The sequence below is a fragment of the Mugil cephalus genome, chromosome 9 (assembly GCF_022458985.1).
Source record: "Mugil cephalus isolate CIBA_MC_2020 chromosome 9, CIBA_Mcephalus_1.1, whole genome shotgun sequence".
Classification (NCBI taxonomy): Eukaryota; Metazoa; Chordata; class Actinopteri; order Mugiliformes; family Mugilidae; genus Mugil; species Mugil cephalus.
This window is the reverse complement of record NC_061778.1, coordinates 5,880,093-5,896,305: the sequence shown is the minus strand read 5'-3', so window position 1 is coordinate 5,896,305 and position 16,213 is coordinate 5,880,093. Positions and strand designations below refer to the sequence as shown.

The 16,213-nt window shown below is 41.5% G+C and overlaps 1 protein-coding gene across 1 annotated transcript in view; it reads left to right on the top strand.

Moving 5' to 3' along the window:
• gbe1b (glucan (1,4-alpha-), branching enzyme 1b) overlaps positions 1 to 16,213 on the top strand; it is a 90,450-nt gene that overhangs the window by 71,929 nt on the left and 2,308 nt on the right. Inside the window, exon 15 of the mRNA XM_047594085.1 lies at positions 4,417 to 4,534. Within this exon, the coding sequence (XP_047450041.1) occupies positions 4,417 to 4,534 (118 nt within the window). The remainder of the gene's footprint in view (positions 1 to 4,416; positions 4,535 to 16,213) is intronic.

Sequence of the window (16,213 nt, the reverse complement as noted above, 5' to 3'; positions counted from 1 at the left end):
CACTTTGAGTAAAATAAAGTTAATGTGGGTGTTAACATTCAGCGTTGCCACAGTTACCTTAAAAAGTAATCCTTGATTTCAAAAATAACTAAGTCGAATTAAAACTAACTTACATTTAGCAGCTGCTTCTTCTTTTGTTTTATGGCAAATAACTTTTAGATGCATTACCGTCATCATCTGGACTGGGATCTAAAGATTCACCACAAAAAGCATCGATAAGGGGAATCAATAAGCATAAAGGCTAATGATATCGATGAATTGAACCAGCTGAAATCGGTTCTTTAAAAGAACCGGTTATCGATGCCCATCCCTATTTCTATGTTAAAGAAACACTCTTTATTTCTTTGCATCCGCTTTGCATCAGTTGCTCCTTGGCTCCGGCCGTCTCTTATTTCTATCGTTTCAACTACTTCGCCCCCTCTAATGTTACATCCGCTTGCTGAGTAGAAAGCAGGCTGAGACGCAGCATTCAGACCACTTACAAGGCCGTGCCACATTCTTCAGATGTGCAGCTCAGTCAGTTCTTGTTTAGCCACGCCAGGCTGCTGTTACTTTCATAAAACCTTCAAAAGAACAACAACAACAAAAAAAACTAAACAAAAAACAAGCTGATGGAGAAACTAAGTGGTCGCTTGGTGTGCAATTGTGGTCATGGCAAGATTGTTTTCAGGTCATCAATGACTCTAATCATCGTGCCTCGGACTGCCTACTTTTCTTTCTGCTCATTGGGCAAAATTGATTGTGTTCTTTAATCATCCCTTTTATTCACAAAGGCAGTATTGATTACAATACTTTACAGCTGAACTGCAAGCTGTTGTTGCAGCCGTCTGTAGCCACTAACAAAGACGTAATCGCTCAAAGTGTCCAACTACCAATTTGTGCTGGTTCTCACTTCCTTGCAGGGAAGTTTGCCGGGGGAACTCTGAATTACTGTAACTATACCTCAATCACATCACGCTGCGAGCCACAGACATACGCGCATGCACAGAGTAGACAGAACCCAGGAATGCGAACGGCGGTGCGAGTCCAGTTCGGATGCATATTGCATGCACTTTTAGAAATACCTGTTTGCTTGTTTTATCTGTACGAGTGGAATTATGCTTTGGAATCAAATACCGGTGGCATCACACCGCCTGAGAGAATATTTCCGCATGCTTTTGATACTGTGTGTAAACCCTTCCGTAGCACAATGAGCTCCTTCTGTCAATAAATCACCACAGTGGCAGGTTGAGCAGGGAGGGGAGGGGGTGGGGGGTTGTGAGGGGTGGGGGTCCTCCTCAGCAGAAACAATGCACAGAGCAGAATTTCTTTTTAATCATCACTATCAAAGCAGACAAGCAGGCAGCAAAAGCAGAATTTTCCCGGCTCTGGGGCAGAACGAGGCAGCGTTTGAGGATCACACTCAAATCTCCAGAATGTCGCCTATGGGGAGAGAAGGTGATTATTCAGGCTGCCAATTAGGGGGCTGTTTGTACGTAGGCCCCTCTCTCCCGGCGTTTGTTACAGGACCACTCCTTATAGCTGCCGACCCTGAGAGACGGGCTTAAATAACGCGCCGCGCAGATGTTTACGGGTATTTACATCATATATCAAGGTACACACACATGCGACGGCTGCAGAGCATTTTCTGACTGGCTTGAGCAGGGCTAAACATTTCCTGTGGGAATGTTCTCAGATAAGAAACATACATATTTATGCACGCACTTATCAAAGTGAAGTTTCTTGCATTTTAAATCCAGCGTTTAAAGCGTCTCTGACATTAATAACAGCCTCGTAACTGATTCTGACACCCATCCTTTTTGTTTTTTGTCAAGCGGCGAGATGGCGGAATGTGCTTTTGTCAAGCAATTTAAGAAAGTGAGGACGGCTTCCCTATTTTTTTTTTTTTTAAAATCTCCCTTGAAAATCATTTCCGCAGACTGAATGTGGAGTTTGGATCTATCATTTGACAGACATTGCCCAGATCTAATAAAATGTCATTTTCATATTATATTTAATGCTTCGTCTTGACTTGACATGTAAGGACGCAACATATTTCGTGAAAACTTCATAAAGGAAGCTGCCTTCAGTGTTCAGTTCTGCCGCGGCTGAGCAATCTTGTTTATTTCTCAAAAAGAATGAATAAAAAAGTGACGGCATGAGAAGTGGCCTCACCTTCCACTCCTATATGTGTATATACAGTGAGGCCCAGAAATATTTGGACAGCGACACAATATTCATGATTTGGACTCGCCATGCCACTGCATTGGAATTGAAATTAAGCAAGTGAGATGCAATGAAAGTGCAGACTTTCAGGACCAAGGGGTTCAACAAAAATAGCAGGAATATATACATATATAATATAATATGAAACGTTTTTATACATACCCAGTCTCACAAGTAATTGGACATATTAATATCACCATAAATAAAAGTAATACTTTATTAAGGAATCCTTTGCAGGCAATGACTGCTAAAAGTGTCGCACTCATTAACATCAACAAACGCTGGGTTTGTGTCTTTGTGATGCTTTGCCAGGCCTTTACTGCAGCTGTCTTTGGTTGTTGCTTGTTTCTGGGTCTTTCTGCCCTAAGTCTTGTCTTAAGGAAGTGGAAATGCATGCTCGATCAGGTTGAGGACTGGCGATTCAGCCAACTCAGAGGTTGCTTTTTCAGTGTGTCTTGGGTCATTGTGCATCTGAAGTGCCATCCAATAAACCATTCAGCTACATTTGGCTGAATATGAGCAGAAAGTATATCCCCGTACACTTCAGAATTCATCTGGCTGCTTCTGTCTTCTTTCATGTCATCAATGAGCACCAGTGACCCAGAGCCACTGGCAGCCCTGCATGTCCACCATGTCTTTCAGAGGATGTGGTATGCTTTGAATCATGAGCCATTCCAAGCCTTCTGCATACGTCCTTCTTCCCATCATTCTCACACAGGTTGATCTCAGTTTTATCTGCCCCAAGAATGCTGTTCCATTGCACCTTGTGGTGAATTTCCCTCATTGTAGACTTGAATACTGATACACCTACTTCCTGGAGAGTGTGGATGTTGTGAAGGCTGTTTCCTTCACTGTGGAATGGTCTGCAATCGTCCACCACTGTTGTCTTCCATGACTTCCAAATTGTTGCTCTGGCCGCTCCCAATATTTCCGCCATCTCTATAAAGGATATTTTTTCTTCTTTTTCTCAGCCTAAATACAGTCTGTTGTACTCTCATTGAGATCTCCTTTGACCGCATGTTGTGGGTTCACAGCAACACCTTCCAAATGCAAAAGCCACACCTGGAATCAACTCCACCGTTGACCGCTTACATGATGTACGATTTCTAATGGAATCGCACATGCAGCCCAAGAAATAGCTTTTGAGTTTTTTGCCCAAGTACTGTTGGTCCACTGAAAAAGAGGCAGCTACATATTAAAGGACTGTAATTCCTAAACCCTTCCTCCAATTTGTATGTAAATACCCTCAGATTACATCTGGGAATCTGCACTTTAAGCCAACATTGGGTATATAACTTCTAATGTTTTGGTAAACAGATAAAATAGCAAAATTTGTGTCAGTGTCCAAGTATATATGGACCTGAATGTATGCAGTATGTACAGGGCATACAGTTCTTCTATAAATGATCAAAGCATTCATATTTTGCTTGACTATTTAACCGTCTCAGCACGGCAAAGAGTCACAACCTCATAAAGATTTTGTATCAACCTTAAAAGAAGCATGTGCCTCAACAATATGCATTATACAGTTTAAATATAGGGAAGAAATAATACCTAGCGCAGTATCCAGGTTTGAAAATACATGATAGAGTATTAGTTTTGGTTGGCGTCAGGGGCCTTATGGTGCCTCTGTTAAATACCAACTTGAGTGGGATCAATGCATTGTTAGTCTTCTATTGAATGTGCTATTCAGTGATTCGCTTAGATCAATTTGTAGTGAATTGCATTATCTTCAACATTAATAAGACTTTTCTTTCACTGAGTTGTGAAACAGTAGAATATAAAAGAGAGGAGGAGAGGCTATTCTTTGTGATCTCTCTTATGTATCCTGTGTATCTATTGTCACTCATTTGGATCGCTTCTTTTTTTTTTTTCTTCTTTTTTTTGGATTTAATTCATTATTTATGCAGTGAATTAGATAAATTAGACAGGCAGGCTGGATCGCTGCGCCGCGGCTGAATCACTAATTTCAAGCAGCGTTCTCTTTGTCTGTTTGAGCTCCGCACTGTCACTTCGCAGTGCTGTGAGGAGGAGATGAATGCTGATGGATGGATGTGGGGATTTCAATGAGTATAAACCAGCTGAGCACTGCTAAGCCAAGTCCACGCACCAAAAGTGCTCGTGATAAAACCCCCTCTCGGGCTTCTTACGTCTTCGATCTCATAATCTAGCTTCCTGCTGCTGTTGTGCCTTAACCTCAATCTCTGTCAGATACAAAATCAAGCTGGATTCAGATATGGTTCAGTATGGAGGGCACGGACGACTGGACCACGGCACGGAGTTCTTCACAGAGGCCCAGCCCTTCAACGGTCGCTCCAACTCAATGAAGGTAAATATTTTCAGCTTCACTGTTTTGACTCATCGAAGGTCATGTTTTGTTGAACGACACTGAATCCTAGATTTGGAGCATGCTTCAGTTGCAAGTCTAGGGCTGTTGTAGTCGAGTCCGGTCCCTATACCACTTTTCTAATAACCTATGCTGCATCACTGTCCCTTTGCGCATACTAATGCCAACATGTTTTTGTGGTTGTTGTACATTCACTGTGGAAAAATTGACAAAATTAAGTATACTCAAAAATGTCAGCGTGCATACTAAGTGACTGTCGAGTGTTCTGTTGATGGACACTATTGTCCCACTATGCAGTGCACGTACGGTATGTAGGCTAATGGAGGAGTTGCTCACAGCTGAACAACATCAAAAGGGCTGGTGGGTGGGGATGAGACAGCTCCAGAAATAACTTGGAAAATAAAAAGTGAGGGATTAAAACTCTGGACAAAGATTTTCTTCTTCTGGTTCTTAGTTGCGTGCAAGTTCATTTCGCCTGCGGCGTTAAAACGTCACTCATCTGGCGTCACGTCTTATTAGTATGAAAAATATCACAACATCAACAAGTCATTCTATATATACGTAAACACATCAGGTCAGTGTAGAAGTGGTACTATTACTTTTTACATTCTGCAGTCTAGACATTTTAATTAGTCAGTTACACAGATTTATATGGACAATATTTATTTAATCTGTTGGCAATCATTCTGATTAGAGACTCTCACTGTTATATTAAATCAAGATATAAAAGTTTACATACCCCAGTACCTCAATTGAACTTTTTTGACACATCGTGGAGCCTCACACCTGCCAGTCATGTAATATTAGAACCCCCCCCACACACACACACACCCAATCTTACTGGCAAGAATGACTCACATGTTCAGCAATGCTATCACGGATTACCATCTTTCTTCGCTCATTTCACAACGCCACTTGTGTTGTTACCTCCAGAAACTGGTCAGATCACGTTACTGTTTACCCCACGTAGGAAAATCGTGCACAGAAAGAATGTGAATGAATTTATTCCACCTTGTGGAGAACAATAAGATGATGCTTTTAGCAGAGGTTATATTTTTATTTCTTGTACATGTGTACATATGCAAATCTTTATTTTTTTGGCTTATACTATTTTATTTTATTTTAGTTTATGTATTTATATATATATATGTATGTATATAATTTTACTTTCATTTTGTTATCATTTTTTATTTTTATTTTATTTTTTAAGAGCTACTACTAGCTACTGTGACCAAGCATTTTCCCCCTGTGGATCAATAAGATCTGTCTACGTCTAATTCCATTCAACGAATTATCAGCACGTTTCAACCATCCCTCTCAATCTGATGGAAGATTCCTTCCGATCGATACGGTTCTGTTCTGTTTGAGCCGGCGGCTTGAGTCGTTTCTGTTCCGATCCGGAGCTCTTATTCAGATTTTCACTTGAATACCAGTGTCCATGTAAACATAGTCGCTGATTGCATATTGTATTAGGTTCACTTAGCACACAGGCATTAGCGCTGACTCTGTACCATTAGAGTGTTCCCGTAAACCATTAAACCACCAGGGTAATTACCTGCATCCTAACACCAGCACACCTAAACAGAATACAGCCACCGTTCATATCATTTGCATACCTAAGGCTCGTTATTCTGTGCACTTGCACCGCTACATGATTAAACCCCACCAGTCGGCGGGCCAGTCATTCCCAGGCTTTCTTGGGGACGGTGTCACCATTGTGATGACACTTGACAAGGTTATAATATGCCGACCTCACTACCCTCGTTGTTCATGTGATTAATTACATCTTGCATAGCTTAAATTTGTGATGCCACATGCAAACCTTCCTTGCAGTAAATGCGGGCAGTATGTACCATGGCAGTGACAAGCGTGGGGAGGCATTGTTAAAAAATGAGTGCATTAGCAGCTTAAATTGAACGCTGCCATCATTAATGTGTTATTAGTCACACCAGTGTATCCCCCCCCTCCCCACTATGACAAATCAGAATGAGGGGTTTATTCTCATACCTCAATGGCTCACAGTTTGGATGCTGACTGAGAGAAAACAGCTTAATGCTTCCGAGATGTGTATGCGTTCATCACAAGAATATTCTTTGTTTTTTTTCTTTCTTGTGGCGAGTTCAGCGCCACAATGCAGAAACTTTGCAGAGACATCGCAGCTGATTAAAAAATTTTGAAAAAAAGAAAGAAATGTGATGAAATAGCTGTCAGTGAATGAATATTTTGTCCCTTTTATGTTCCATGTTTGATTTCACAAATCAGTTTAATTGGCCTGAAATGGAGTTTGTAGTGAGAGGATCCTTAAAGCCATTCTAATGAGATTTAAGTGTGTTGGCATGAAAGACGCCCGCTTGTTCTGGCTGGAAGCCACCGTTTCCCTTCTCTGGGAGTCTCGGCTCAACCACAACCATCGAATTTAGCTTCTTCTTCATTACTGTGATTGCCTTTTAATAAATAAATAAAACAAAATAAAAAAAAAAAGTGATCAAATATGGGCATATTCAAAATGAAAGGGCTAGAATCATCTGTCCTATCAGGGGATGGTGTATGTTGTTTGTGTCCTCCACAGCTTTAGACTCTGAGAATATCGTATTTGGCTCCTGTGCATTTTCCTCTGTTCGTGCAGGCTGTTACCCTGGAGTCATCGAGCGTCACGTGAATCTGATATCTACAGTTCTTTCAGATTCCCCGGCAAACAATGTGCATTATTCATGGCGTTAGAACTTACCTTTTCATGTGCAACGCCTCTTAAGCTTGCATGGTGTCGCGGAGGAGAGAAAAATATCTGGGAAAATGAACCACTGGGCTTCCATCACGAAGACTGCTTAGGGCCATTAGCATGAAATAGATATGTCCTTGAAACAGTGAAAGAAACGCTCATATGCATTTTAAGTAGAGTGCTGCAGGGATGTTCCTCCTGTTTGCCGTCCGTTTTTTTCCTTCGTCTTCTTTTTCTGCTTTGTGTATTTTCTTTTCCTTGATTAAAAAGTTGAAAGCCAATAAGATGTTTATGAATAAGGTCGGGGATGAATTAGTGAGGATCGCCGCAGACACGCAAACACGCACGGCTGAATCCACGTGTCAGATCTTATGTTAATGAATCCAATTAACACCATGCCCGTGAAGTGGTCTGCGCAGTCATCGTCTCGTCCTGCGGTTTTCCGTTTTGTTTAGTAAATTAATAAACCTTTTGTGGCGGTAGCTGCGTCGTTTCAGCCGGTACCGGACTTGACGTGGCTCCTTATGAGGTGTCTGTTTATGTGAACTCAACTTGAACCTCCTCAGATCAATACTGAACGTGTTGCCGTTAATGGATAGAGGATATTACTCCGTATTACGAGTTGGACTGAACACTTTAATGCATCAAAAGTGTGTTTGGCAAAGCTCACGCTGCTATTAAAAGCATCAATTCAGCGTTATTAAAGGTTCTGTCGAGCCACGTTAAAAAGCCCCTTCCTTTCTCGCGCAGACAGTGATCCTCCATCCTATTAGCTAAGGTTTCATCAGTTAAGGACACCAATTCCACAATCTCTTAAATCTTTTCATACTCTTATTAATTCAAACACTGCTGCTTCACCCATGTCCCTCTTGGCCAAAATGTGAAGTTTAGTTAACAAGTCATCTGCTAATTTTGGCCCAATTGTGGATTCATGGGGAATGAAAGGAAGTGAGAAGGATGGAGCCTCCAGAGAGAAAGGAAGGAGGCAAGTGGGGACTCTTTCGCACACACTGTATCTCCCCTCCATCACAGAGATTGCACATTAAGACTGTAGTCTTGCATAAAGATGCTTTCTCTCCTCCTCCTCCTCCTTCTTATCCTTCTCACACCTACCTGGTTATGACAAGAATAATCAGACAAGAGCATCTGCGGGGGCTCGCGAAAGGTGCCCACATCATCCATGTTTTATTTAACAAGTTTTGCTTTCAAAGCCGACGCAAACTTATTTTGTCCTGTCTTTTTAATGGGTCCGTCAGTTCTCCAGCTACCTTGTTACCGTGTGATAATAAACTCTCATATCCTCCAAGAATGCATCACCCCTCACACCGAGAATGCACGTAATTGGATGAAGCCAGGAGAGTCGAGAGTGCACCGGTGGTTTGGTTGGGCTGTGTGGCAAACGCCGTGTAACGCCTTTATCCATGTGTTAACAAAGCTGGCGGCGGACTGTTGGCGCCCTTTTTCGAGAAAGAAATCAATAAATGTAAAACAACTAAGAAAAAATAAGAAGGACTGTTAGGTAGTGAACAGATTCTTTGGAGGAATGCCGCTTAGGGTTACAGCTGCAGCTTCGTAGCAATATATGTTTTTATCTTTATCATATGCATTCATTAATAAAGTTTACTTGGATAAACTTAATTAAATGACTGATTCAGGAATAACAAATACATAGAACTGTTAAAAAAAAGTTAATCGCAAATTTCTCAATTTATTCTTTATACATTCTGTTTGTGACTATATTTAAATTCATGATGTTAGAATGTTAGTATTGGTCTTAGGCTCAGCATCTTGTGAAATTAAACTACTTCACGGACCAAACAAATGGCCAAAAAATCTCCACAACTCTTAATTTTATTATAAACTTATTGTTACAAACATATTTGCTTACTAGTTATTTTGCAAAATTGTCTTCTTTTTCTAAATAATGAAATATTCCACTGAGATGTTTGTACGTTTGAAAGTTGCCCAACAGACGACAACACTTCTTGGAGAGGAACTATGTAGGCACATACTGTTCCCGCAGTGGATAATTAATCTATTATAATAAAGAGGTGATAATGAACAACAGTACAACATGTTGGCTGAACCAAACCCGTTAACTGAATCAGGAATAGATGTGAAGTGATATTTAAAAGTCTCCAAAGATTGAGCGTAGCAACAATGCACTATGGCAGACAGCTGTTTGTGGATGTGCTGCCCAGACTCTTCTGCAGAAGCATAAATAGATAGTCAGAGCTGGGGACCAGAAACGTGGCAGTTGGAAAGTATCAGAGTGCAGCGGACAAAAGACGCATTAAGCTGACTTCCCTTCAAATCTGGAATGTGTGCAGCAGCTCGGACCTGGCAGAAAACAGTGGGACCCTAGTGCACCCATCTGCAGCCCAGAGAAGGTCTGGTCGGAAGCGGTCGCACGATCTTTCAGCCAAAAAGCCAGTCCGCAGATGTGGAAACTGAGCCAGGAAACTCACCTGTGCACAAACACACAAGCTGTGGAGTGCAGAAAGATGGCGAATTCAAATACGTGGCTCTGGCACCAGAGCGCTGTCTGTCCAGGGACGAGCTAGAGAGCGCAGGAAGGAGGAATGCCTCCAAGTCACAGCAAAACATGGTTGAGGTTCTTGGAAGCTGCTTTTCTGCAAGTGCAGTTGTGAATTTGGTCACATTTACTCATCAGTTGGCACAATCAGCCTCATGTTTTTATTAAGGAGGCATCTGAAGTGTTTTAAGGGTTAGACTGAGCAGGTTAAAAATAGGAGCAGCATTGTCTTTTATTGTTGACTAGTTGTTTTGATTTTTTTTTGTTTGTTGGCAGAGGAATCAGCACCTCTGTCTCTTTTAATTGCACATCGACTCTAATAAGAAAAGAGTGAATGTTTGAACAGCTGACATGAAACTGAATAAGAAGAAATTTAAAAAAAAAAAAGCGCTGTCCTCTTTTTGTCGATAAAAAAAAAAATGTTACAGCTTTATTCATGAACTGACAGCTTGATAGACTCAGCAGGGCTTCTCGCGAGAATCCCGTACATCAAGAGCTTCTACCGCCATTGAACGATTATTTAGCAAGACAAAGCGCTTAAATACAGTCTAAAATTCCCCAAGTGACGAAACTTATTTTAGGTTACCCTTCTCTGGCACATGCCACATGTACAGTTTTGTTTGAGTGTTATAATGTCAAAGATGTCAAAGAGTAATGCTAAGAGGAGCTGATGAATAATTAGCCGCTTCAGAACCTTTTGATAAACTTTGCGCGCATCAAAGGGGTTGTCTCCTTTGACAGTTTCTCAAAAAGAAGTTAAGCTGAAGTGAAGAAGAAAAAGAAAGTGAAGGAAACGTGGCAGACTTGTGGCAAAAGATCAAAAGCCTTTCCATCAGGGAGATCTAAGGCTTGACATTGATGAGGAAGTACGAACTAAGAGAAAATGTGACGGGACATAGATGACTTGCTTCACGCTTTTACTTACACATAAAAAAACATCAGCATATATTCATTACTGGCCCTCATGCACATATGCGTACTGTATCAAGCATGCATTACGAATTTGTCATTGTGTATATATTTAAATTACCTAAAGCTGGATTTTTCCTTTTTGCATCATTTCTCTCCTCTAAATTGTAGATTGACACGTTCAGAGCACAGAATAATACTTTGTGGAGATCTTATTTAAACAGGGATTTCCGCTTTTGATAGTACAACGAATACGCTGTACAAAAAAAAAAAAAAAAAAAGAGAGAGAGAACACACAATGCCAGGCTACACATAATAACCTATCGCAAGTGTGTGCCTGTCAATTGAAAGCAAGTCAGGAAGACCTTAAGATAAAATATCAAAGTCAACGAGTGCAAAGCGGAGCAGCTTTTAGCAGACTTTTTAAGTTAGTTTTCAAAGTACTGATAAAGCTGCAGCCCCTCACATCGTCAGGTTGGACTTTCCATTGATTTCTGTGGCTGTTATGGAGGAGGCTGATCGTGCAGTGCAGTATGACAAAATGATGTGGTACGATCTCGTGTAAAGGATACTTTGGAAGATCTAATGGAATTTACTGAGTGTATACGTGTTGTCAGACCATTTAAAATGTTATGAACTGGACCTAAGTTAAAGTGTACTTCTCCACAGGACTCAGTACTAGGGCTGCGCGATTCGGGAAAAAATGTGTATCACGATTTTTTTGCTTGGAATTGAGATCACGATTCTTTGGCACGATTTTGTTTCATTAAATGTTTATTGCACTGATGAGCTTTAACAAAACAAAACAAACCATTTAATTCTCTTTACCACTGACTTCTTTCTGCTTCTCTCCCTCACCCTTTCCATACACTCAACTGCAGGCCATTTTCCTCCACTGACGGAATCACGTATTGTAAAGACGCTTTACCATAGGTCGAGGGAGGAGTCAGCGACAGTGCTGCCTTTAGAGGCACGTGAAAAAATCGGGGAAGAAATGGGAGCATTTGTTTGTGATACCACTCGTGAAATAAAATCCTTAAGAAATGCGATCACGTGTATGTGTGAACAGAGATCGCGATTTTTTAACGATTTATTGTGCAGCCCTACTCAGTACTATTATTTAGCTTCCATATATATATATATATATATATATATAGACTAAATAATAGTGGGGCAAACACTGAGCCTTGTGGAGTGGTACACTTAATGTAGCTGGACAATATGTTGTTAGCTTTATCACATTTATCCTCATAGAGGAAATAGAACATCCCCACTAGTTTTCTTACAGTTTCGGTATTTATATTGCTGCACCAGACTGGATCAGAAATTGTGCTGTTTGGTCTAAAACTTCACATTTCCATTGAAAACAAAATAAGAACTCAAGATGAAAAGTGAAACCAATCCAGAACACACCCTCGATCCTTGCCTAAAGTACAACCCACTTGTACAGAAGTGCTTACAGTGTGTTGATACTTGTTAGGTGAGTAATGGAGCCAAGCAGAGACATGTCTGGAGAGTTAAAGTGCACAGATAGTCAGGTAGTGTTCTTGCTAGCAGCTGGGGTCTGGAGACAGAGTGGATGATCTATTCCTGCGAAGCACCTCATGAATCCTTTATCAGTGTGTTTGAACATTGAGTTGGATTGGGTATTAGCCCAAAGGCTGGACTCTGCTTTTCAAGGGAGTACAAAATCCTAATTCTCACAAGTGACTGTGATGCGAGGCAACGCAAGAACATCCGCGAGACAAAAGAAGTCAAAAAAAGGACAAACAGCATTGGCAAACTTTTTACTTGCGCCATACTTCACAAACAGGCTGCGAGGCTTTGTTCTCCTGGCATTGGCTTCTCATATTACCACTCCGAAGAGTCAGAAATGCAGCTTTTGAGCGAGGCGGGTAAACGGTACTAATCACCTACTCTAAATGAGTAATCAGAAAGCCGCAAAGGCTTTGTGGACGAAATTTAAACGAATCCTATTTGAAGACCAGTGTTTGCTGCACATTGCTTTTACAAAATGTTGTACAGCAATGAAGAGAATTACTGACATTATGGCTGAGAAACTCATGTGAAAATTGAATGACTGGATGTGTTGTAAATGGATAGATGACTCATAGATCATTCATGGGTTAACCAGGGATGCAAAGCCATTAGTGCCGGGAGATCGGCGGGGTAATCAGAGATGATTTGTGCAATGGCTCAGTGAACTTGGTATACACAAAACAGCTTTGTTGCCTTGTTCAGCCACGAGCCACAGACGCATTATCTCAGATGCATCTTTGTGTATAGCAATGGGGTTGAGGTGAGGTTACAAAAGCCCAGTGAACCAAGCATCAAGGGATGACATTTAATAACTTATCTTGTAATGTTTTACTCTTGTGAATGTGTTGAATTTGATAAATCATTTTAGGTGCCGAGGTTCGGCTGAGATGAATTTGTAATGGGAGGGTGCACAGAACCATTACTTATGCCTCCCAAACTGCGCATAGACGAGGGGTCCTCAATGTTTTTCACCCAAAATGATGGAGAGATTAAGTAGGGACCTCCTACCTACTATACACCTACTATATGGGTTCTATTATAACTGAATAAATATGAATAAATGAATCACCAAGCCATCTGATGGCACACATACTCCCAAATTAACGAGATGTAGGATCAATGTATGTCGATGGGAACGCGGTGCACTGTTAGCTTCTCTCTTGCAAATTTTGCAAGGTGCGTCTGGGATTTCATCTTGGCCAATAGCGGGGGACCTGACAGACTCAGAGTGTAATATGCGGCCTCAGCAGTGATTAGGGCGGGGCCTACTCCTGTAACTGACTGAAAGATAACGTCTTCTACCTCCATTTATAAAAATGTAGGATTCACGTTAATGTGCATTAAAGGAATTTTAAATTTGTGGAGGAAAATTTCAAAGAATATATATATATAAACAAATAATCAGACAAAGATTTTGCGAACCCCCCCAGCAGAACCTTCACTGACCCCTAAGACTCCCTGTTGAAGATCTATGGGATGGACCATTTAGAAGCTTCCCTGTTACTCATCAGTTTGATGAGCATATCAGCCATATAAGCTGTGACTCTACTGTGGATCAGTAAATTTTTAGGCCAAATTTGATCTGTTGCGCCACGGTTTTGTTACATTCACTTCCCAGAGATCACGTGGTGTGGTGGTGGTGCATTCACTGTTCCCTGATCTGACATGCCAATCTAAATAGCATCATTTAGCGACTGTAATTTTCACATCCCTAAGCGGTTCACGTGTTTCAGACTAGAAAGCAGAATAGAATGTGAAGTTTTTCCTGAGTTTTGGTGACACAACTTGATATTAAAACTTTTGTAGCCTGAGCCCAGCGTACTAAAATATTTTATAGTTGAACATGGCCTCGGTTTACAGCCGGTCATAAACGAGCAACCGAGTCTGATTGTGCTTTCTCCGTTGACTTTGAATGCAGCCGTGTCATTCCACGTCCTCTCTTGATACAACTAAAAAACAAGATAAGGTTGAATTAAATTCTGTTTGACTTGTGTGTACGATGGCCCACTGATCCTGTGTCTGATGAGAGTGTTTGTAACTAAATTATATATAAAAGGGAAACATTTGATTCCCTTTTAATTGTGCCTCGTCTGCACGCTAAGAGTTAGGGGGTGACAGGTTAGTTACAGTATGTCAAGTGTGTGCGTCTCCAATGTTGTGAGGAATAATATGTTAATTAGAATGTCTTCCGCTAATTGCTGTGCCAACACTTGGGAGAATCTGCTGCTCTTTGTTCACAGATTCATTTAGAATTTGTCACTATTGCTATCTGTTTGGTGGAAATAAAAGCTGTTGACATATTCCAGGTTAGGCACAGTGGTAGCTTTTGTCTAAACAGGTGCAGTGATTCATCCTGCCTTTCCTTTCTCTCTGCGGTGCTCCTGCACGGAGACTCTCCCACTGTGACTGTTTAATTAGTCACCAATGTCTGTGTCAGTGTTTCAGCGCCGGGCTGCTTGACAAACTCAGTGACAAACTGTTGCCAAAGAAACACATCCACAGCGAGAGCAGATCCACTGATGCCAAGGGGCGGCTTGAAGAGTTCAGGGGGGTGATTGAATTGTTTACAGCTCTGCTCGCTTTTTTTTTTTTTTTTTTTTTTTTTTTTTTAGTTTTCTGTTGAGAAATATAGCATCATTTATGTCTGCTTCGCTTTTCCTTTGGCATATGACTAATGGTACACGGTGACTCCTTTTCCCGCAAATGGCACGGTGAATATCAAAAGGATTGATCAAAGACTTTATTAGCTGCACCGCTCCAAACTAACACCCTTGCTAAGATTTCTTTGTACTGTATATCTATAAGGAATCTGACATTTACACACTACTTCTTCTCCTCCTTCTTCTTCTTCCGTTATTTTCCTCTGCCCTCCAACAGATTGCGTCTTCACACGGTTCCAAACTTACAGTTAATGCACAGCCAATATTTAGAGATAATGAGCATACAGAGCCGTTGCATTGATTGGAGGGTTCAGAAATGGAAATGGTTGGGAGAGGTGCCCCCACTTCAGGCGAGATTGCTCATTAGGGGACTGAATACTTGGATGCTCAAGCTGGAATAGAAAGCACTCTTTAGACATTAATTTGCAGATGAAAAAGAAATATTAGGACAACAACAGGATGCATATATTCCATAGCTTGAAGCGTCGTATGAAATGCCACGGCATCAGTTCACAGGGATGCATTAAAGCAGTTTGACACCCCTCTACTCCTGATACGCTGACTCCAGTGCCACCCAGAGGTCTTTGATCATACTGTTCCTCTCTAACCTTGGCGCTTGTCTTTCTACGAAGACTGCTGGTGCTTGTTTGCCCTTGAGAGATATTTTCCGGCTCACATGTGAATGTGAGAGCCCACACATGCTGGTTCTTGGGAGTCCAGATCTCCGATGACCTCTCCTGGACACACAACATCTCCGCTCTCATAAAGAAGGCTCAGCAGCATGTCCGCTTCCCGAGAGTGCTCGGGAAGAACAACCTGGACAGGAAGCCGCCGCCGGCCTTCTCCCACTTCTCCGTAGAGGGCCTGCTGGCATACTGCGTGCCCACGTGGAGCTGCACCGAGGCGGACAGAGCGAGGCTTCAGAGGGCAGTCAAGGCAGCCCAGAGGATTGCCGGCTGCCCTCTCCCCTCCCTCCTGCCCTCCCTGATGGACACCTACACGCCACGGTGCCTCAGCAGAGCTCGCAACATCATCAAGGACAATTCACACCCCGGTTCTCGGCTTGACTTTGAGCTGTTGCCCTCTAGGAGGCGCTACAGAACTCTCTCTTTCCAAAAGCCATCACCACCCTGAACTCTCACGTAACATAGAATGTTCTAACTACGTTGATGCTGCTATTATGCCTTTTCTAAAAAACTTTTACAACTTCTGTTATAAAAACAATATATATTTTGTAATTTTTGTGTATTTTCAATCATTTTTTAGTATTAGTATTTAACTTTAGCTTGTTAATCTTT